The following is a 24,416-nucleotide window of genomic DNA, read 5'->3' as shown; positions in this document are numbered from 1 at the left end:
ATGAATTTTGTCGACTAGTAATTAGTTTGAAACCAAGTGAAAATGAATAAAAATCATTTTAATTTATTGCTACATTAGGAAAAATATTTTTGAGAATAGAATATAGAACTATAGACATTTAAAGGATTAATCACCTGGCATTGACTGGTTTGAGTGCCCATTTTACACACTGTGTCATTCTGCCTGTAATTGTACATTCACATTTTCTCAACTCTTCCATCCGTTGACTTTCGTGAAATCAAGGAGCTAAAACCCTTATTGATGTAGGTAAGATTCATCTGGCTGAATTATTTTACCTACGAGATAACGTATTGACAAATTGAAAATTACTGCAATACCTACTAACGACGTCCCCCATACAAGTCACTATATTATTTGTACAATAGTGAAACATCTCGGCACGTCAGCACGTTTGTCTACCATTAAAGAGGTCTAGGGTTTGATTCCCGACATGGTTGATATGAAATATTTATTTGAAAGGGTGTTTTCATACTAGAATATTTCATAGTCCCTGGACTGATACTCAGTCCCTTGCTGAGCGTAAAACTGATCATCTTACCTTTATGTAAAAAAAAAACGCTACGATTGGTGTACTAATGTAGTGCCCTATGCACCATTAGGTGCGGAAAGGTAATGATGATGATAAAACATTGGAATAAACGAATTACTCTTTTAAAACTTTCAATGTCGTATGTCGCGTTTTTAAATGAATTTAAATCATACATTAAATTTTCACTGCCATTTGACTTGATTAAATTGATTTAGTTAATAATCTTTAAATAAGCGGTTCTACATGCATGATTAAAGGTTTTCTTTTTGGTGACTTACACGAAAGGCGTCGGAATTAGGAAATTTATAAAAAAACGGTACTTATAATCTATCCAACGTTATTAAATTTATAAAATTGCTAAAACGGACATAGGCTATTGTGATATAAGTAAATACAGATTTTGCTGCCATTCAAAGGCCCTCCATATAATTTGCCAAAGGGCAAAGGCAGTTAAAAAGGGCAGTTAAACATTTCAGTGTAAAATCATTTTTTAAACCAGTATTTCATATCGTCCCTGCCAGGCACCCGGGACTTCAAGCATTGTAGGCGGACGCGCCATTTACTACACTTCGAGGCGAACTTACTTCCATTCGATTTTCCTTTTTCAGGATTTCTACTTGAATTTTTTTAAATGGCATATGCTTTTTTTTGAACCCTGGTTATTATCGAACAAGGATTATACATTTTGACGTGCTTTATTCATGCAAAACTGTTTTCAGGCGTTGCCTTGTAAGCGAAGTAATTTAGCCAGATGAATCTCAAATACATCAATAAATGTTTTGGCTCCTTTACTTAAAAAAAGTTAACAGATGGAAGAGTTAAGGAAATGTAGATGTTTACACATATAGGAGAATGGTGAATGTAACATGAGCCCTGTAAATACTTAGACATCCATATTCTCTTCTTAACACAACAAATTTGGGATTTAGGTTCAAAATACAGTACCAGAGGTGGTATTCTGAATCTTCTCTACCCCCTAGAGAGCGATTAATTTGAGGATAAATAAATATGAACGCAAGAAATTAAATATGACGATTTTCATTTTGGACATTATTGCGACCTTATGCATTAACCAAAACACTTACATAATTAGGTTAAATTGACCAAACCTTATTCGTTTTTTTCCCGTTGTTAAACAGTTTTAATCATTGACGTATCAATACGCATAGACATGCCCTGAGCCTTAAAAAATAATGAAACTTAACTCATGCCCAAACGCTCAGTTATGCTCAACGCGTATTTAGTCGTTCTTCGACCGCTAACCAGACGTGACGTTTAGAATCGAAACGAAAATGCCTGTTTGTGTCATTTAAAAAGTAAAAGTAAAAACATAGTAAACAGGATTATTGTCATTGGTAAATACGTATTTATTCATGGGTGATTAACAAAGCTTAAAACAATTAATATTCATCAGCTTTTTTAGTTTTTTTTAAACGTCAAATTACGCCTAGCGGCGTAATTGCGAAGCACTTTTTAGTTACAGGGATACACTGAAAGGAATACGTTTTTAAAATGTAAAAATCGTACCGGTAAACCGTACCGATAAAGGCAGGTACGAAGGTCATAAAAATGGAAAAAAAATATTGTTCGAAATTAATTATTACAAACAGAAGTATCTTCTTTAAAAAAATAAAATTCTTTAAAAAAAGGTTTCAACTAAAATATTTCAATAAATATATATTTTTATAAGTATTACTAAAGGCATAATTTTACGTAGAAATAAAGGAAAATGTCACAAAAATGTATGTGATTACAAATGCTTGTATTTCTTATCAGAAACATAAAAAATAAGATTTATCTTCAGCCACTTTCATGTTCAATTTGATATCTTCAAATTATTGCACAAAACTTTTAGTTCTTAGTCTTTATATGAGAACCCAGATACCGAAGTTTAGTCTAAATTTGAAATGGCGTAATCTGCCGCTCTAAAAGTTATTATATTTAAGTTACATAAAACTTTTTTTACATTAAGATTTACGTTTTTTTTTATTTATTATTATTTTGCGACTTAAAAAAAACAATCGCTTTAAAATGGCAAACTCGTATGATTTCCTCATTTTGCGTGCGTTTTACCAGACGACAGCCTTAACGTTCAAAAACAAATTTTACCAAAAATTAATATCCTCCAATTTTTGTTAGCATATGCATCCGTAGTAGAAACAAACTTAGCAACTATGGGTACGTTTTTGAGTCACTAATTTTTGAAATATTTTACTCTATAGGGCACGTCTGTGTATTAATATGTCAATGGTTTCATATATATCATTTGACATTCAATCATCAGTGTTGCCATATATGAGGCAGAGTGTAAACACATGCAAAAAATACAAATCCCCAAATTTCTTTCTTACCTAGCTAGATATCGCTGAGGTCAGCGATAAGATGCATAATAGCAATCTAGGATTCAGGTTCTCTTTCACACGGTATTATATTCATTATCCGCCCGTACCCGGAAACCGATATAATATAAGTATGTTTAAAAATTTTCATAATTTTAATACATAATTAGTTTTAACGTCATAGAAAGAGTCATGTTATTCGATCCTTCGGGCCTCCGAGCCTAACAATGTATTTGTTGTTCGTAGCGATCGAAAACTTGGTAATAAAAAATAATCTGCAATGAGCATGGTGGGTAGGTACATAAAATTATAAAATGAGAGACCAGTAAAAACGGTCAACACATCCCCATAGAAGACCTTAACAACTTTCGAAATTTTCGACTTCATAATTTTATATCACTATCCCTGCACTCATCGGCGCGGCGTCAAATTCCTGAGCCGTAAAAGAACACAGGATAAACAAATTGTCGTGATGGTAGAACAACGACGGATCTGCGAAAAATGAGACATTGACTATGTTTACAACATGTAATACATTTAGTAGATATTATACTCCCAGGAGTTGTAAAACAAAATTGTTTGATCTTGAAAGGTTATGAAAATGTTTTATTTATAAATGGTAAAATATTTTAAAAAGCAAACTAGGTTTGTACTCTGTAGTTACTAGAATACAAAAACCCTCTTTACGTTTTACTTACATTACTCGCCTGCAGCGATTTTATTCATGCAGCTTTGTAAGCACGGGTAAGGAATAATTAGAATAATGAGTTAAAAATTCATGCGTAGATGAAAAAATCTCTTCGCTCTGGACACAATAAAGTACACGCATGTTTTACTGATGTTTATCGTTTTAATGCACATACTAATGTTTCCACGAGAATTATGTTAAAAGCCGTCAGTTTCCAAGATCTTCCGTACTTTATATTCATATTAGTAAGTAGCACCCACATTACTCTTGTGCTGGAATCAACTCCATACAAATATCACGTATCCTAATTTCTTAGAAAATTGCATTACAAAGTTCAATAAAGTAGTTAGTTAATGCTTAAAAATTTATTTTCTTCGCTGTTTGAATATCAGAATTTAAAAAGCAAATTATTATGTGCTTATTTATTACGCATCAGACTGTGTAACCCGGGACTCATGAAACAATTTTTATGAAAGTTCACGGGTAATTAATTATTTATCATAGAAATAAAAGACGAGTGATTAATTATTATTAATTAATTAGTGACTTAATTTCACAAATTTGGAATAACCAGTCATCGGTTTTATCGCTTTTGCGACATATTCAGAGACTGGTAACTTTATTTTAAAATTAAATGTTTTATTTGACATCAGTAAGCATAGACAATTCTAAATTATTTAATAGAAATTTCATCGAATTTAAGAAAATAAGATAAGCTATTTTTTGTTTTGTATACCATTTTGTGAAAAGGACGTAAATTATATTGTTATGGTATTGGTTATAATCAATATAGTGTAAAGTTTCCGCAATCAACATGTAAAATTTCCATTGGAAATAAACGTAAAAATAGCATTTTCAATAAAAAATTATAAAAGCGCCATCTATTTTCGTTTAGAATCACCTTAACATTAATTTTTCATAATTTCATTTTGATATATACTTGTAAGTAGTTTCAGAGCAACACTCAGCAAGGAAATTCTATGGTAATTCTGGGTTATTATTTTGTCCTTTCTTACATCACTACTTACTGTGATGCCAGTGCATCGTTCTACTGGAATATCACCGTGTGCCAATATTTGACTGAATAATTTTCTAATTTCCATGAAATAGATCTTCTTTTGAACATTTTATCATTTCGTTGGAGATATCAATAATATTCAAAGAGATTTTCTATTTTTTAATTTCTTAACAGCACAAGACATTTCATTTTCTGTGACGATTTCAGATGTTGTCACAACTAAGTTCAATGTTTTGCGAGGCTCATCATCTCTGTATGTCTTTGTTCTATTTAATGGTGGGTAACGTTAGAAATTAGACCAGGATTGCAAATTATGTTGTTTAACACTTTGAGCACCGGCCAAATACACATAGAATTTACCCTGTGCCCGGCCCATTTTTGTGAAATTTCATGCTTTGTGAGGGGTTTTTTAAAGTGTCATAATTATGAAAATACTTGGTTTAATTAACTGAAACATCATTCTCATATTTATCTGAAACCATTTAATATGTCATTTTTGTGTTATAGTTTGCTAACATTGGCCTTTATGGAGAGCCACATTGCACATTGCAATGATCGCACATATACAGGGCCTCACTCTTTTTTTTGTGCTTTGTATCTCGGAGCCGTGTAAACACGTGATTATAATAACCATGCGTCGTGTCCCGGTCCCGTGTTTTCACGTGGTTTACCAGCAGCGAAAAAGTACTAATAAAAGTCACTAGATGTCAATAAAATGCACTTTTTTAGACAGCTGGTAAACCACGTGAAAACACGGGACCGCGACATAACGCATGGTTATATAATCACGTGTTTACACGGCTCCGGGATACAAAGTGTTAATGCGTGTTTTAAAAGCTCTGTCCGTTTGGCCTATGCAGCATGTATTCTTAGTAATGACAATTAAGAAGGCATGATCCCGAATTGGGACACTAATTTATTAATTTATAAACTAACCAATTAGCTTTAGAGTTACTATTACAGAAAGCTGCAGGACATTTGTTTTTATTAACTGTATATGCAATTTTATTAGTCTACCATTTCGCTCATTGTTTAAGTTTTTTATTGTTATTATTAATTGTCAAACGCCGAGTTAATTTTTTAATTGGCGCTTTTGTTTCGGAGGTCCTGTAAATATATACTCGTATACTTGGGCATCCATATTTTCGTCTCAAGAGATTTGATAGAATATAAAATGCTAATCGAATTGATTTTTCCAATTATCTGTAGTACAAATTATTTCAAATCAATATAACGCTGCCTGAAACATACGCTCTGACCTAAGAATTGTGTATTACATACATGCTTCGCATCTGTACGGGTTTAAAATAAAGATACACCGTGTATTATTTATTTTACAACGGAGACATATAACGTAAGTTATCTCACTTTTTAAAAAAAACGTGATTTATGGGATTTATTAGTATTTTATGCTTCTTAAGGAGTTACAATAAATCAATAAATTGAACACACAATAAACGTAAACAACGTTGCATATACCAAATAAGCAATACAGTGTAAGGAAATCATAAATCAGTATCGTATACTTAATTTATTATAATAAATTGATAAAATACATTGATATAAATGAATAACAAAGCAGTAATGAATAAACCACAAATGACTATTTCAATATCAAGAAATATAGGTAACAATAAATCTTTCGAATTTATAAATGCAACGATGAATTCATTACATATGATATTGTATTACAAAAGTAAAAAGCAGGCAGATGCATGAATTTATTCTCTGCATTACTTATTCGTATTTATTCCTTTATAATAAATTGTGATGAAATTCATTGTAAAAGAGGGAGAAATTTTTTGAATAAATATCGTCAAATTCACAAAGATCAACATTACAGAACAGAAAAAAACACTTTTAACTATATCTAATGTTTATTTCATTTAAGTCCTTAGATTTTTGTGGTTTTTATAAACAATTTTTGGATTTGTCGTGTGTTTCGTTTTTCTCGCCGATGCGATGATTCGGACAATGTTGCTGTTAGAAGTAATTATGGAAATCCTAAATAAGTTTTATAAATTTTTACCCGCTTAACATTTCCGAGCCTAAGCGTGAAAAAAATCGACGAGTTTCGGACGGGGGGGTACCAGGAATAACCCAACTAAAATGCTATAAATACGACTTTAAAAAAAATAACAAAAAAAACTGTTCCATAATATTTTGATGTTTTTGCGAAATTAATTTTTTTAATAAAATACTTTTGCAAAAAGATGCCTCATCAAGGCTGCAAAAGATGCATCGCGCTCATCTCAGTGCTTCACATTGAATAACACTGATCTAAAATTAGGCAACCCGTTAACGGGGAGGTACAGCGGGGAGTTGGGAGGAGAAATACATATAAAATCTAACGTATAAAACTCGTCTCTTTATGGTAATTGCTACCAAATAGCAAGAAGCACACGTGTAAACTGACCAATGTATCGACGATGATTAAATTGTAGAGTAAATTAATTGTTATGTTTGCTGTTTGCAATTGAAAGAATTCGGTAGAATTTTAGTTAGATTTAAAAAATATATATATCCTTAACATTATGGGATAGGTAAATTATGCAAAAAAAGGAAATCAATGTGAATATTAACAAAAAAGTTATTGAAAAATATATGCAACCTAAAAAAATAATAAAAAATTTAAATAAAAAAAATCACAATGAATTTCACGTTTTAAATAACTTTTGATTTAAACAAATTCTTTGGTTTAAATTTAATTTTTGACGAAAACTTAAGATTAACACCTTTCGCATGGAACTGATGTTAAATAATAGATTAAACACATATAACAATAAAACATTTCATGATGCACTTAAATATGACGAAAACCACTATAGTCCTTAAAATATATCTTAATTAGAATGACAGCTGCCAAACTAATTTCATTAGTGATGGGAAATTACTGATCACTGAACAAATCGATTTTATCAGTTATTTCATGCAATCATGAAACGCTGTTTCCGAAAATTGAAATAAAAAACGCAAAAACAAGCCTATTACAGTGTGTTTAACACCAACCAAAAAATAAGACATTTATACTTTTTTCATTAACAACATCAAATGAATTATTTTTTTATTCGATCAATTTACCTAGATCAATTTGTCCCATCTCTAATGTTTTTGCAAAATGATGTAACCTTGTAAGAACGTCGTTAATAATTAAGTTTATTTGAGTTTTTTTTTAGTTTTAAAGCTGATTTTATATTTTAATGTTGATTTATGTGTCAAGCATTGTATTAAAAAAAAAAAATAACACGCCAGATATGAATGATTTTTCGTGTGTCAATATAAATAAATCCTTTGACGTTACTACATAGTTATGTCGTCACTTTTTCTGACAAATGTCATTCTTATCAAGCTATATTTTAAAGACTATAGTAATTTCTTTGAAAACCTCTCTAATTATTACTTATGCATTGTACATATTGAAGTAATCACCGCTTATTGTTATCAAGTTGACTTAATACAACCATCACGCCAATTGATATTCATAGGGGATATTCTTCTTTGTTTTAATGTACATATAGCAGAGTGAGTAGGAAATGAGTTGTTATTTAGTTGAACGTCAATTTCCCGTAGGGGGGCGAGGTGATTCGTGTTGCGTTATACTTTAACAGTTTGAATCAATCATCAGGTTAGTTTGTGCAAATCAATTAAATTATGTTAGTGCATAGGTACAATTAGGACACGATTAAGTGAAATTTTAAAATTGATTATAAGTTATTCATTAATAATACTAAATTTCATGAAATATTCCCCAGAAATTATTGGCAAAAAACTCTTGCAGGGACATTTATTGAAGACGTGTTTAATATTACAATATGATATAGACTATTATCAAATAACATGGACTCTATATTTACAAAAAAACAGGATAAAAATGAAAGTGTGTAAAATAATATACATTTTTGTTTTTATGTGAATAATTTGGTATTTAAAGCGACTAAAAAATGTATCATTTATATCGAGCCATAATCGGCAGAACAACGTAAGCGACATGTGGTGTATTGTGCAGGAGAAGGTTTTTATATTTTTGATCCATATCTATTTTTTAAATAATTCGGTAAATGGGATTTATAATGGTTGGTTACTGCCAATACTGAAATGACAGTCAAATTGTTTGAATACCTCCCGCTTTTAAGATAGTGGCGGTAACGCTGTTTTGCCTATAACTCTGACAGTGGGGCGAGTTGGCGTAACCGCCTGCATTGTCATCGGTTACGTTGTTTTGCATAGCTTAAAAATAATGTGTAAACATATATTTTTTTAAAGATTGGAATGATGCGGAGTAATACATATAAAACTATAATAGTCCTATAATTTTGGTTTATTTGTAAATATTGTATTTTTTTGTCATAATGGCTGTTGTTTTCTTTTGATAAATAAAAATAAAGGTGAATTTTATAAAGTTATGATGTTTTTAACACTTGTGCAGGGGGCAATAAGGAACACTTTTCCTTAAAAAAACACAATTCGTTAAACATCTCGCTTAAGTTGTTCGGCCGATTATGGCTAGACATGTACGCTTAATTTTATCTCTTGTTTTTATTATTTTAACACGCATGCTGTGGACAGTTATTATACTGACCCAGTAATATTTTGTTTTACATATATTGTATTCTGTTATTGTTACAAAAATAAAAACATGCCCGTGTTGTTTTTTTAAAGATCAATCGCAAAATGTGGGTATTTTTTTGTTTATAAAATTTAATTGTTTTCCAAAGCATTGAGCATGTTAGGTTTCATAATTCGAATGAGTAAACACTTTGATAATCCAAAGGCCCTTATTTAATTATATTATACATTTGTCAGAAGCCATTTGGAATACGCCTCTCAGATATGGAATCCCCAGTATGCCTTATATATAAGTAGAATAAAAAATATTCAAAACAAATTTATAAAGTACCTTAAATACAAAACCGCTATTTCTTGTGTATCTACTCTCACTGCCTCCACGATCCATGGAATCATTTCTCTACAATACCGCAGAGTGTGTGCGGACCAACTACTGCTTTACAAAATTATGACAGGAATGGTTGACTGTACAGAGCTGCTTGGTTTAATAACAATACATGTGCCAGCCAGGATTTGTAGACGGTACCACCTGTTTCATGTACTAATAAGTCAAACATCGTATGTTAAAAATGCTTTTTTTCTTAGGACTTTTTCAATGTACAATACAAAATTTAAAAATATAGATTACACAAACATCACTCTGTCAGATTTAAAATTTACACTAAAAATGTATTATATAACTTATTAGACATTATAATAATAAATATGTACATCTCCCCTCCCCTCCTTATCCTCTCTTCAAGCATTTTTGTCCCTATCCCGCCCAATTACAGTAACTTAATGTTCTTAAAATTAATATTAAAAAAATCTTTGATTATTGAGTACATGAAAATAACATTTTTAAATGTATAAATTGTATGTATTTATTTGATATGTAATATATTTTCTTACTAACTTTGTATACTATGTGGAAATCTTTTATTAGTTCTGAGTTTATACACTATATCTGTTTGTTTACTAAAAATATGTATCTAGAACTGTTGATTTCCCTAATAAAATAAAATAAATAAAAATAAAAATAAAAATAAAACTAAATAAAATAGATAAACCAAATTAACAAGACGAGTAAAATAATTTCAATGATATGTTAAGCATGCATTCATAAAATACAACATTTTTCTTTCTGAAATAGCTACCTAGATATAGACTACTGTTAAATATTTAATAATGTTCTGGACGCGCTGGATGTATAATTGTTTTTTTTTTTTTTTTTTTTTTTTTTTCTTATTGCATTAGTACAGGGTTCTGGTATGTGGAAGCCAAATGCTGAACGCTGTGATTTACTTGCAGGTTCTATAACGGGGAAATATAGAATATAATAGGATAGAACGCGCTACAAATAATTTTACTTCATTTCTTAAAATTTTGCAGGCATTGATATAATCTTTGTCATTGTTCCAAATTAATTAAGAATATTGTTACTTTTTATTATACAGGTTTGTCCCTGGCTTTTCGCGCAGACCTCCCTCGAAGATTATCACCGACCTATAAAACAACGTTTATTACTGTATTTCAATAAATTAACTGTGTACTTTGTGTTGTTTTAGGCCAAACGTTTGCGTGGACAAGTTTATGCCGGGCGACTTTGATGAAACAGAAATCGATACGCCCTACACTAGTTCCTTGACCATAAGCTCGTGCGTTCTAAAGAATAATAGATATGAATGCATAGAAGAGTAAGTATACAATCTATTTTACATCACCAAAATAAAATCGTTAAAACCACTCATTATTATAATCGGTTTACTATCCAACTCAGTGCATTTGCATTTTATCATGCATTATTGGAGTCTGTTTTTGTATATGATTTAGGAAGCCATATTATTTATTTATATTTTTGCACGTACTTTTATACATTTGTGGAAAGGGAAAGATGATGATGATTTAAATTAAATCATAATTGACTAACTAGCATTGATTACCCGTTCTGAGACAGTCAAGTCTTGGTTGAAAAAAATAAGATTCGAAATAAGATTATACAAATTTATGATACCTATTTTTCATTTTTAATTACAATAAATTTATAATTTTCTAAATCAAAAATATATCAAATTATAATTATTAGAAAAAAACCAAAAAAACTCGAAAATCTGAAAGCTACCCAAGATATTAAAAACACACATTGAACGAAGTGATACTAACTTCACGCTGCTGTAGCAACCAAACGGCTAATGACAGTGCGCCCATGTTTTGACACGTGTCAGTCAGTTATATAATTATTAATTCTACCGAAGCATATTGTTTTACGTCTCAGCTAAAAAAAGTTATCGAAATGGAATTCAAACTAAACAGTGTTATTGCTCTGTATTTCGCTGGAAAATCGCAACCAGTCATTTTTAACCTTTTCCTCACTAAGCATCCAAAAATTACACATAATCCAAACGCAGGGACCATACGACCCCAGCGCCTACTTGTATATGGCGTCACGAGAATAAAACGTTGGATGTGTTTATGATTGTAAAATAATTTATTCATGTTTTCACGCACACATATTTTACTCATTCGCGTATTTTTGTTAATTTGCCGAATGCTTACGTACATAACGTGTAATCGACCCTTGTATTATTTACGTCTTTTTTTGTTTTAATATTAAACGATTTAAAAAGTAAAACATGAAAATGCGATAAATATACGGATAATTGCTTTAATGGTACCCTAGTTATCGAATTAAATCGAATTAACTATGGGGGATCCAAATCCCCCCCTTTGGTCCAGCTAGGTTAATGAGCTACGACATTTGTAAATGAATAAAATACTTGTCTATCGGACCATTTCATCGGACATCCAAAAACAGCAAAATAGACAGAAATGGTTCTAAAGGTGAAGGCCAGAATTCAACGTAATCCACGACAAAGCGCAATTCAATTGGCGAAAAATCTAAATGTGTTTGCTCGTAGCATGGGGCACATATTAAAAAATGAACTACAATTGAAGCCCAACGAAATACAAAAAGTGCAATATTTAATACCTGCACAAAAGGCAGTTCGCTTAGCAAGAGCAAAGGTGTTAAAACACTTGCACGTTGGTGGAGAGCTAGAAAGTTTGACATTTTCTGATGAAATTTTTTTTACAGTTCAGCAATATGTAAACAAACAAAACGATTGTGTACACGGTTACAGTGCAGATTAAAAGACAATTTAGACCAGCGAATTGCTCTGCGAAAGCAAGCGCCTGCATCACATATGGTTTGGGCCGCGGTAACTGCCACAGGACGCTCACCACTCGTTATAATAGAACAGGGCGTAAAGGCAAATCAGCAAATCTACCGTGAAAAGATTTTAAATGATGCGTTGTTACCTTAGACACGTAAAAAAATTGGTAGAAACCATTGGACGTTACAACAAGACTCGGCACCATCCCATAAAGCCCGTGAAACCCAACGTTTTTTCCAAGAAAAAGTTCCCAGCTGCATTTCATCACAACAGTAGCCTCCATATTCCCCGGAATTAAACCCAATAGACTTTTCCATAGAGTCCATTCTAGAAGCCAAAGTATTAGCTAAAAAATATGAGACGGTCGACGCCTTAAATATTGTTCTTCGCTGAAAATGGGACAAAATACCATCAGCCCACATTCGTGCAGTGTGTGAAGCCTTTTTGGGCAGGCTCGATGATTTTATCCGCGCCAAAGGTGCCTACATCGAACAATAACATTTAATTTTTTTAATTGAAATTTTTCCACGATATACTGAAGTTTTTAAATTTAAAAAATCGAAATTGACAAAATTACAGAATTTTTAATTGGTAACATTTCGAGTGCCGACCTCTGTATTAAAATTTGTATACAAACTAATTTTTACATATACATATTTACATATTTCAGTGATAAAACATATTTTTTTTAATTCATTAAAACTCTTTTTGTTCTTCATTCATTTAAGCATCTCATGATGGTTATTATTATGCATAAAGTGCAAACAAACAATCCATCACGCTGTTCCCCGTAGGGGTAGGTAGAAACGTCACACCGCAGTCCTGTGTGTGTTAAATTTATATTTTATTTAATCTTAATAGTACTTTATTTGTTATCGACCAGGGTTGATACGATATTTTGATCAGTATACCTATTATTATCGAATAACCGAGAGTTAGAATATTTAAGGATTATTGCACTAAAAAAGAAGTATTAATATGGTTCATTTGTACAAAAACATTGCGTTAAAAACTTATTGAATATTTATGATCATCAGTCATTCACTATTCACAGCTTATCAACATGTAAACAGCTACTTGTGCGAATATTATACGCTCAAAGATCAAATGTTAAACCTCAATTATCCACTTGGGTATTATTTATAAAATACAGCTGTCTTGTGTACCTAGATTAAGATAGCCTCTTATTGTATTATAGTTATTGTCAACCAACTTTGTAAAATACCAATTATATAATCTTAGAGATACATAAAATAATTTATATGGGTAGTTGCAAAAAAATATGATTACGGAACTTTGGATTACGAGTAGGTAATTACTTTCGAAATCCCTAGTCTAGTTATGACTGCATGTTCCAAGTGATATTTTGTCTCTTCACTAATTTAGGAATCACACTGGCTACGTTTTTATCAGAGGGTGGAATACAAACTCTGTTGGCTTATGTATTACAATCGCTCGGGAATTTCTAAAAGAATATGCATTCCAAATAAACCAGCTGACAGACGTCTAACACTCAGATCAGCTTCATCTACAGTGACAGTAAAAATAATTATGCCTACCTGTACGCAACCAGCGCACCAAATTCGTTGAACGCGCATTTGGAATTGCTGTCCCTATAACATGGAATGGGTGTTACGCGAAAAACTTAAAGCCCACCTTGAATAATTCTGTCACATATAATGACAAAACATAATGTTTTATTAAAATTATACATTCTAAGGGAAATTTAACAAAATTTAGAGAATCGCTTAGTAAATTTTGAAAAATCAACATGAGGTGTATCACGAAAGTAAAACGTTATACCTAATATAATATCCTTAATAATAATAACAAAATTATTATGTGTTTTGTATGTTTTAAATTGGAAAAAACATTTTTTGCATTTCATCATATGTTATCATTGGGATCGTAGAACAACGATGCATGTGATTTTCTTCAAATTTACGTAAGAGCGGATTTTTTTTTGACACTTTGTATCATAACTTGATGAGTACAAAGGTATACCATTTGGTAGTTATGTTAGTTATATTTATACTTTTTTTTCAAACCTGGAATAAAAGCCTTTATACAACTTTTTCAATATCAAATATAAAAGAAAGTCAATGTCGTATTTTTGCACACCCGTCGTTGTTTTACGATCCTGACGTTATGACGCTTTCTGCTTTCATTTACACCAATTCAAATGATTTTTTATATATTTTCGGCAAAAGAGCAACGCTGTTGGTGTGACGACCGTACGTTCAAAAAAAAAAGTGGAATTTTTTTTCTAGACTACTCTAAATATCATATAATCATTTACTATGCGACGTACTTTTTTCCGACTTGAAAGAGTGAAAACTCGAAACTTATATTTTACGTTTAAAATATTTTCTTTTGCTGACAGTTTTTTTTGTCCGAGGTAAATACTTACTAGAAATGCTTAAGTTGACCCATGGTACTAGAAAATTCGATATTTTATGTATTACAAACACATTGGTAAATCAAACAAAATAGCATACCATTCTGCCATGTTTACCGTGTATCGTTACCGTTTTACTGAATTATTTTGTCATTTTACAGACGTAAAAATAATGGCAAAACGAGCATTATTACAACAATTTACAAATGCTGCTATGGATTCGTCCTACAAAATGGAAAAACCTGTGTGAAAGTAAGTTGTTGCACATTATAATTCGCATGGAAAGCAGATTTTAACTATAACACGTGTCTTATAAGTTTACTTTTTTTACTAAATTGGAAAGCCTCGTCATGGTCATCTACAAAATAAAAATTTCTTTTTAGGATCTAAAAATGATTTAAGTTCACAGGATAATTTGCAAATATATCAAACTATTTTTTAACGTAATCGTCGTTGAGATCAAGACATTTTTGTAGTCGGGGCACCAGTTTTAGTATGCCAGTGTCATAGAAATCTGCCGCCGGTTGTTTCAGGTGCTTCTTCACTGCTTCTTTGACCTTCTAATCGTTGGAAAAACGTTTTCGCCTACAAACTCTTTAATTTTAGTGCTATATTTTAATAGTCCGAAGGCGCCAAGACGGGTAAATAGGGGAGGTTGGTGATAATATCCTATAACAACGATGTCAACAGCTCCCGTGTAACTCGCACGGTGTGGTGCCTGGCGTTGTCATGCACGAGGCTTACTTCCCGGGTCAGCATTCTTTCTTCCCGTTCAGCGGTTCTGTATGGATCTTTTGAGGTTTTTCGGGGTATTTCCGTAAGATTCTGAATTAGCGGTAGACTCTTAAGGCATAAAACCAACCAAAAGGACACCATTATGGTCCCAAAAAACCGATGACATAATTTTTCCGGCTGAATGGGTCGTTTTGAACTTCTTGGTGGATGGGAAAGATAGATAATGCCACTGAAGTGATTGTCTTTTGGATTCTGGGGTGAAATGATACACCCACGTCTCATCCCCCGTCACAATAGAGTCCAGAAATTCTTATCCTTCCTGTGCAAAACACTCCAAAAATTCACGCGCGGTGGTCACGCGGTTTTGACGGTGCTCCGGTGTGTGCATTCTGGGCACCCACCTCGCACAAGACTTCTTGTAAGTTTTTCCGACACAATATCACCAAGGAGCCTTCGAGAAATGCCAGAAAAGTTTTGGTGAAGGTCGTCAAGAATCACACGGCGGTATTTCGCACTTGTTCTTCAATTTTTGGAACAAGTTTATCGGTCTCTCTGTTTTGTTTGATGGTCTCTCTCTCCTTGCTTCGTCGTGAGTATCATCAGTACGGCCTTCTCCGAGCGACCTAACCCACTTCGTGACATTTTGTCAACTCATCACATTACTACCATAAATTTCCACGGGCTTCCGAAGGAAACTCGCGGCGGTATAGTTCTGCAAAGTCAAAAAACGGATTTAAAATGTTTTTGGAAACAGATTTAAAAAATATTGTTTTTGAACTGCAATATTTCATTATTTCTGGACTGGCACCTAAAGCGTAAAACTGATAACCTTACCTTCGTGTAACAGACAGTCAAACTACATTACATTTGGTTTACCACCGCTAGGTGCGAAAAGGGGGGTGACGATGTTGATACAATTAGACTGAATAATAAACAACTCAATTAGAGGATTGCTTTGCTGATTGATGTTTTTTTATTGTTTTGTAGGTGGATACATTACCTTTAATTGATACAATTGTGGAGTTGAATGGAACTGATTTTCTGGAAATGTTAAAAACTGTCGACTCAGAGCTGATGAAGAACAACGTTACAGTCTTTCTTCCAACAAACGAAGCATTACGAAAGTTCACCGATTTTATGCTGGAAACGGTAAATAATAAATGTCAATTAAATTGATTAATATACAATTGGTTTACTATTCTAAATAATCACCACGCTTACAGAATAAATGGGGGTTTTAATGACTGATCAACAAAACATGTAATATACTCTTATATACTCCAATTCAATGTATTTATTTTCAGTCATTTCTATTCAAACATATAATTCGAATTTCAACAGGAATGGAGAATATTTTATAGAAGAGAATATGAAAGTGTTGACCTGGCTTATGACCTATCATTGGCTGGTTTAAATGGCCACTTTACACACTGTAACATTCACCATTTCGACTGTATTTTAACATCCATATTTCAGATGAATCTCTTCACATCAATAAAGGTTTCAGCGCTTTTACTTCACACAAAAATCAACAGATGGAAGATTTGAAAAAATATGGATGTTTAAAGATAGGCAAGATGGTGAATGTTACAAAGTGTGGAAAGTGACCACTTAAACCAATTAATGACAGGTCATAAGCCCTGTAAAGTCCTAGACTTTCATACTCCCTACTCTAAAATGTTCTCCATCTCTGTTGTAATTTGTTAATATTATTCGAAGTTTTTCAGAAGTATTTGAAATTTCGGCATACAAAATAATATTGTAATAACGTCATAGAAAAGAATTCTGAGTTTCCGGTTTATAGTATTTTAAACATTGAGGAACAGCTGTATGAAGTGCTAATTATTAATCAATGTGCATCTAATAAAAACGTATTTTCTTGTTAACTAATAATATGAGATATCACTGCAAACCTGTGTTATTTTTTGTTTATTATGCGTTTGTTCAGTCTTCTAAGTAAAAATAAATCATGGAAATTGATAATACTAATTTATTTATGTCTTATAATCATCGTGGTAACAGATTTATAGCATATTTTTTTATAACTTATTTACAAAGCACATAAAAGTATAACCTTTCTAATTTGACAACATCTAACGATTGCTTCAAATTTAATAAGTATTACATCTTATTAATTTCTGTTCCGTCATAGTATTTAAAGTTTTAATTTCTTCGTAAATATTTCAAAGTTCATGATAAATGTTTTAAAATTTCTTGAATGTATTAAGTATTAAATAATAAAACGATAAAATAAAAATGCTTATTTTTTAAAACAAACACACACGAGTAGTTTCTGACATTCTGATTCCAATCTTTCCCCCAACAAACTCGAGTGTACATCGATATTAAATGAATTATTTACTTTCCTTCTACACATAAAAAGGTTTTTATCGCCGATGTTAAAAATCTCATTGAAAAAAATTTTTTAAAAATGTACATTGAAACATGCAGCAGTAATAAATAACTTTTTTTATGAATTTCAGAACAATGTAGAAATGTTTGTTGACCCAGCCAAACGACGTCGTAGAGGCACTTACGAAGAGCAAAAAAGAGATCTGGTTTTGAATCATTTAGTTAATGGTCTTCACGAAATATATGACGATGATTCATTTAAAACGTATGTATAGTCGCATATTTTTCATAACATTCGACATTCGAATATAATTTATTTTTAATTAGTCGATGACTTTATCCCTAATTTATTTTCAAAATAATTTGATAGCAAAAATTTGAAATAGATTGAAACTACAAATTTGGTGAGTTTTGCATTGAAAGAAAAATAACAACGAGGGAATATTATTATTTTACATGCTTGGCACTTTAATTCTACAAGCTAAGTGGGTGACTCTAATATATATTAATATCTCATCTAGCTAATTATTCCTTCATTCGACATTCGACATTCGATATCGATCTACTAATCTAATATTATAAATGCGAAAGTGTGTTTGTTTGTTTGTTCGTGTTTCCTTCACGTCTCAACGGAGCGTCCGATTAACATATTTTTTAGCATATGGATAGCCTAAGAGGTGAGAAGTAAAAGAATATACTTATTTTTCATCCGGAATAAAACAAAATATCTACCGTATAATGAGCAACGTTTTCTGAAAATGAGTAAGATCTCGCAATCTCAATACTGGTCTTTAATTTCCCGATTCCATTCGTCATTGAGACAGCATTCTCAATATTAATAATGGAAACATGTTCTATCCCACTCCCGTTTATGGTGAGACGGATGTTATTGCCCTTTCGTTTGCTGGCCACCATAGCTTTGGTTTTTAAAGCGTGCATTTCGAGTCCGAATTTCTTATCTGCATTATTTACCTTGTCGAAAAGTTGATGTAGATGATCAGCAGATAGATGATAGATATAACTGCAGTATCATCAACGTCTCTCATATTATTTATTACATTGCCATTTATTTTAATTCCTTTATTGACAAGCAAGGCCTTTTTAAATACGAATTTGGAGTATAAGTTAAAAAGCATTGGCAAAAGTATGCAACTCTGCCTTAAACCTTTTAGGATATGTATCTTATCAGTTTCGATGTCATTTATATGGACGTGTGCAGTTTGATTACGATAGAGGCTATAGATATCCCTCATATCTTTCTCATCCAACCCAATTTCGTTAAGAAGGTCTAACAATTTATCGTGTCTTACATTATCGAATGCCTTCTCATAGTCGAAAAAACATTTATAGGTCAACATTTGATGGGAAAAAGGGCCTCCCTTGTGCCAAAACCATCGCGAAAACCAAATTAGGTCTCCCTAATGTGCATATCAATATTTCTCCAAAGCCTGTTGTGCAAGATTCGTAAAAATATCTTAAGAGCGTGGCGTATTAAACTAATCAATCTGCAGTCGTTACATGACCTGTCATTTGTTTTTTTTTACAGTGTAATGAATTCTGATGTTAACCATGTGATGTTAAAAACGGTTTTTATAAAAATAAATATTAGATGCTGGGGGAATAAAAACGGATCCAATAATAGTTGTACAAGTTTTGTCATTTAAAATTACAAACACTTGTTCTACATCAGAATGTTTATTAAGTAATAGTCTTGACACTGTGTTTTTCTTGGCTGCAATAAGAACTACTCCTTTTCTTGTTTTGGAACTAGTATTGTAGATGCAGTTTATTCTGTAGACTTGATATGTAGAGAGTCCCAATTCGCTCGTTATAATATTTGTATCTAGCCACGATTCAGTTAGTATTATCCATATGAAGTTTGTGGTACATTTATTTTGAAGACCGTGAATTTCGATTTTATTTCTCTTATTTTATTTTGATAATACGCATTTAATATTTTATCAACTTTTATAACAATATTAACAAAATGAAAGACGTTTATTCTCGGCAACATGATCAAAATATGAGTAGTTTTATAAAAAATATTGAGTGTTTTATGTTCAATAAACATTTTTGTGACTGAATTGTTCCGAATCTATAAAAAGATAATAAATAGTGTTTGAAAAATATATTTTTCATATTATATAATGGATTAAGGTTACATTGACAATATTTCTTGGTGGATTTACGTTTAAATTAACGTTGACATTAGTAGAAAGTGTGTTTTAGAATATTTTTTTACATGGATATATATTGTAAAAAATTCTAAAGTAAAGGTCAACTGCATTTTATTGATAATCAATTTGAATATTTGTTTTGTTTGTTTGTCCATTAGTATGAACGATAACGAATTAACAGTAACTACGGATGGAAAAAATCATGCTTTCGTCAATTGCGCTAGAGTTATATCCAAAGATGTCTTCGCAACAACTGGAATTATACATCAAGTGGATCGAGTATTAGTAAGTTGAAAGACTATTTATTTGTTTTATTTTTAACCAAATAACGGTTGCAAATACCGGTGATATAATAAATTTATATATTAATATTTTAAATCAATGCCTGGCTTTCTAGGATAAAAATTAAATTTTTACTTTTGAGCAAAAACGTGCATATAATTGACAAATTTGTAGATTGGATTATTAATTTAAAAAATGTAAGATTTATTTTCTGAAAAGCGAAAATTATTTTGCAAGCTGCCAATTTTGAGATGATTGTGATTTAAAAATCACAAAATTATCCTGTAACAAATATAAAAAAGTAGTAGAGTAAGATGATCCATATTCCGTCTTCGAAAGTATTTTCTCTCTGTTACCATAAATATTGTTACTATCACTCCATAAGCCACACTCCACATTCGCAACAATTGAGATACCAACATTAATAGAGATCCATATTCTCGTTACATTTTGCTGTTCTGTTCAGAAATTGTATTATATACTGTGCTGTGTACGTAATTGGTGCTGTGTTATGTTTATGTTTTTTTTGTTATATATTATACCGACATGGCACTGTGTGTACAACAATAAATATAAATATTAAAAAAATAATAAAAATCACTTATTTCAGTCTTGATGGTTATCAAGACTAAGGAGTTCCGTAGGAAATAATATCTAGTCTTGTTTACAAAAAATTCAACTGGTATAAAAGAAGTAAAAAAGTATTTTTAGACATTAGCATTGAATCTCAACCACGTGATTAAAGACGACAACTATTTTAATTGTAAAAATTCACCAGATTTCATTCACAAATGGTGAATGTTACACAGCGTGTAAAGTGGCCACTTAAGCCAGCCAATGATACGTCATAAGCCCCGTTAATGCCTTGTGTTTTACATTTCCTTCTTAAAAATATATAAATGTTGAAAATGGTCTTAAAAATGAAATATTTTGGTAAATAGAGAAATAATGTTTAATAATTATGAATAATTAGCTGACCACTTCCGTCACAACAGAACTTCACAGGTCGCAGTGACGTCAGGAGCTAGCATAGCACTGACCCCTTCTAAGCCACCAATAGCTGAATACCTTATTTGAGGTCATGGGGATAATTAAATACTTTCCTTTTTTAGAAAATAAATATTCTTGGTTTTTAAAATTTACCCAAATATGTCAATTTTCGGAGCCATTTTCAACGAATTTTAATAACTCACTATTAGAAAACGGGAATCAAGTTGGGGTGGGCATCTGATTCGCGATTCTGCAATACTAGCCACGGAACCACAATTCGATTCATTTTGATTTTTTTATTTTAAGGTGCCCGTAAAGAAATTCTTGGATCATATTTTGGAAACGCATCCCGATTTAACGATGTTTTACGAATGTAAGTCGCAACAAATTACCATATTGAATTATTATTAAAACATTATCTAAATAAATATATGGACTTACATTATATATACATAAATAGTTAAATAGATAAAGAATACAGATCTGTGTTAAATAGAACCAGAAACTTGGACGACTGTTTTCGACTCCATGACTTTTCTCAGGTAAAAATATGAAAAAAGGGAAATTGAATGGAGGTTATTGGCGCGTTCGCCTATCATGCTTTAGGTCTCGAGCTCATTTTTTGGTAAGGTCGACATTAAATATTGGCAAAGCGGTTATACCCTGCTCTGTCCCTGGACTGGCGCTTGAAGCATGAAACTGATCATCACACCTTTACATAAGAGATGATTTAATAATAATTTTAACCGTTTTAATACCACTTTTAGTTGAAAATTACGAAAAAAGAAATCGAGTGGAGGTACGGCCTCGTATTGTAGTGGTTGGCGCATTCATGATTAAGGTCCCGGGTTCGATTCCTGGCAAGGTCGATGAAAAAAAATAATTTTACTGGTGATTTTACACTGGAATATTTCATAGTCCCTGGACTGGTATTTGAAGCCTAAAGCTCGGGTTTCCTAGGACAGCGGTGCCCGTATTTTAACGGCCGTAGTGAACATTAATGCGGTTGACAGCCGTCGTAACGGTGACTAGAGAGTGGTTTCCTATAAAAATGGTGTTGATAACACCGTTAAAAAATAAAACCACTCTCTAGTCACCACTACGACGACTGTCCACCGCATCACCGTTCACTACGGCCGTTAAGATACGGGCACCGCTGTCCTAGGAAACCCTAGCTTTAGACTGATCACCTCGACTTCGTGTAACCGATGATCGAAGTGTGCTGCATTTGGTGTACCAATGTAGTGCCCTATGCACCATCGGGTGCATGTAGGGGTACGATAATTCGTTCATATATTTTTCATTTGGTACTTTTGTCTTACAGATTTGAAGAAGAATAAAATGCTATCGATGTTTGCTAAAAACGAAGGCTGGACCATTTTTGCGCCATCAAATGAAGCGTTGAAAAATGCCGAGAAACTCTTTACCAGTGAAAACTGTTTAGAAAGTAAATACAAATTTCTTTTTATTACTATTTCTGATTTTATTGTTTTGTTTGTAATATTAACACATAATAATTTTACATATTTTTTGCTCAATTATAATTAAAATAATGCCCATACAATCTTTTTTTAGCATTTTGAATATGCGAGTTCGTTAGTGAACATTCTTGGTGAAATTCAATTGTGTTTCATAATAGAAAGAAATCAAATCACACTTAAATACGTGAATTTCGAATAACAAGCGTCTAGTTTCATCGGTTTCGCGACATCTTTGAGACTGGAATCTTTATAAAATCAAATGCATTTCTGTACGTCAGAGGTACAGAATCCAATGCGCCATTGTTGTTTTTTCAGCATAAGCAAAAAACGATCTCCATGACCAAATTTTATTTATTTTTTATGTTTATAATGTTAAATATTTTTCAAATTGATTTATACACCTTCAAATGATATGGAGATATTGATTCATTTAACTAAGAATTTAACAAATTTTCAATTTAAATTATTAATATGCCTCCAATAAATGTAATTATGAAAATCTGGTCTAAAACGGTTTAAGTAGGTTTATAATACCTAGCATACCAATATTGTGTTTTACCACTAGACAGGAAAAAAACTAATCTTTTAATCTAGCAAAAGGCTAATTTTTTTAATGGTGATGTTTTCGAATGGTGATCCTATACCTCTGATGTACGGATTTGCTATTTTTTTTATATTTATTTATTTATTTGTATAAAGATACGTATTACAAAAAAAATAAATAACGTATCCCTAACTCTATGAGGGCAATAGCCCTGTGTTGAGTTGGGATACAACACAAATTGAAAGTAGGCGGCCTCCGTGGTGTAGTAATCAAGACGCTTGACTCACACACGGAAGGTTCCGGGTTCGATTCCCGGTGAGAACACAAAAATTAAAATGTGATTTTTCTCAAGCCTGGGTGCTCTGTGATGTAATTCACCTTTGTAATTAGGCCTCCTGGCCTGTTGTGGTGCAAAAAAAAAAATGTAAGCATGTAAAATGTAGAAGCATGCATATTAGGTATTAAAGAACACTACAAATAATAAATATTACATATTCAAAAATTTAAATAAACATTTGGACAACACGCTGAATAGTACGAGTACTATGTATAAATCTATGCAATGTCTCGCAGCAGTCTCCTGCAGTGGTTTTTTCCCTTGGACAATATCCAAACTTGTACACTTTGCCTGAATATGGCTTTCGTTTTGGAGAAATAGTATGTTCATCCAGGACATTGAACACTCTTGGGGCAACAAAATATAAATTTATCTGAGCGAAAGTCGTACGTGTTTGTTTGTTATTAACGTCAAAAAAACAGTGTTATTTAAAACTTTGGATAGATTTTATTTTAAACAAAAATAACAAATTTGATCAAGTCTCGAAAGCTATGAAACCGGCCACTGGTTATTTTAAATTCGTGGGTTTAAGTATCAATCGTCTTTTTTTCCTAATGAATACAATTCATCATCATTCCATGTCCGCTCTTTCGACTACCAGCTGTGCATCCTCCCAAGTCAGGTTTGCGTCCAGTAGTTTTGATATGAACGGCCGACGAACAGTTAGCAGCGGGCGTCCAGGGTGTCGAGAAGATGCCTTGTAAAGTAGGCGAGCCTGGTTAAGGCTCTTGGGAGGGATCCGCAGTATATGACCCAGCCAACTGTATCGCCTCCGATCTCTTATAACTTCATTCTATACAAAGTCAA

The 24,416-nt window shown here is 32.1% G+C and overlaps 1 protein-coding gene across 1 annotated transcript in view; it reads left to right on the top strand.

Moving 5' to 3' along the window:
* Positions 1-24,416, top strand: part of mfas (midline fasciclin) — a 41,875-nt gene that overhangs the window by 5,632 nt on the left and 11,827 nt on the right. Inside the window, exons 3-9 of the mRNA XM_088235063.1 lie at positions 10,709-10,837; positions 14,873-14,963; positions 16,434-16,595; positions 17,930-18,063; positions 20,134-20,260; positions 21,554-21,620; positions 22,572-22,694. Coding sequence (XP_088091189.1) covers positions 10,709-10,837; positions 14,873-14,963; positions 16,434-16,595; positions 17,930-18,063; positions 20,134-20,260; positions 21,554-21,620; positions 22,572-22,694 — 833 coding nt within the window. The remainder of the gene's footprint in view (positions 1-10,708; positions 10,838-14,872; positions 14,964-16,433; positions 16,596-17,929; positions 18,064-20,133; positions 20,261-21,553; positions 21,621-22,571; positions 22,695-24,416) is intronic.

The sequence above is a fragment of the Micrasema longulum genome, unplaced genomic scaffold, assembly GCF_059751315.1.
Source record: "Micrasema longulum isolate JH-2025_06_02 unplaced genomic scaffold, ASM5975131v1 h1tg001319l, whole genome shotgun sequence".
NCBI lineage: Eukaryota > Metazoa > Arthropoda > Insecta > Trichoptera > Brachycentridae > Micrasema > Micrasema longulum.
Note: the sequence above shows the minus strand (reverse complement) of the source record. Positions and strands in the feature narration are given on the sequence as shown.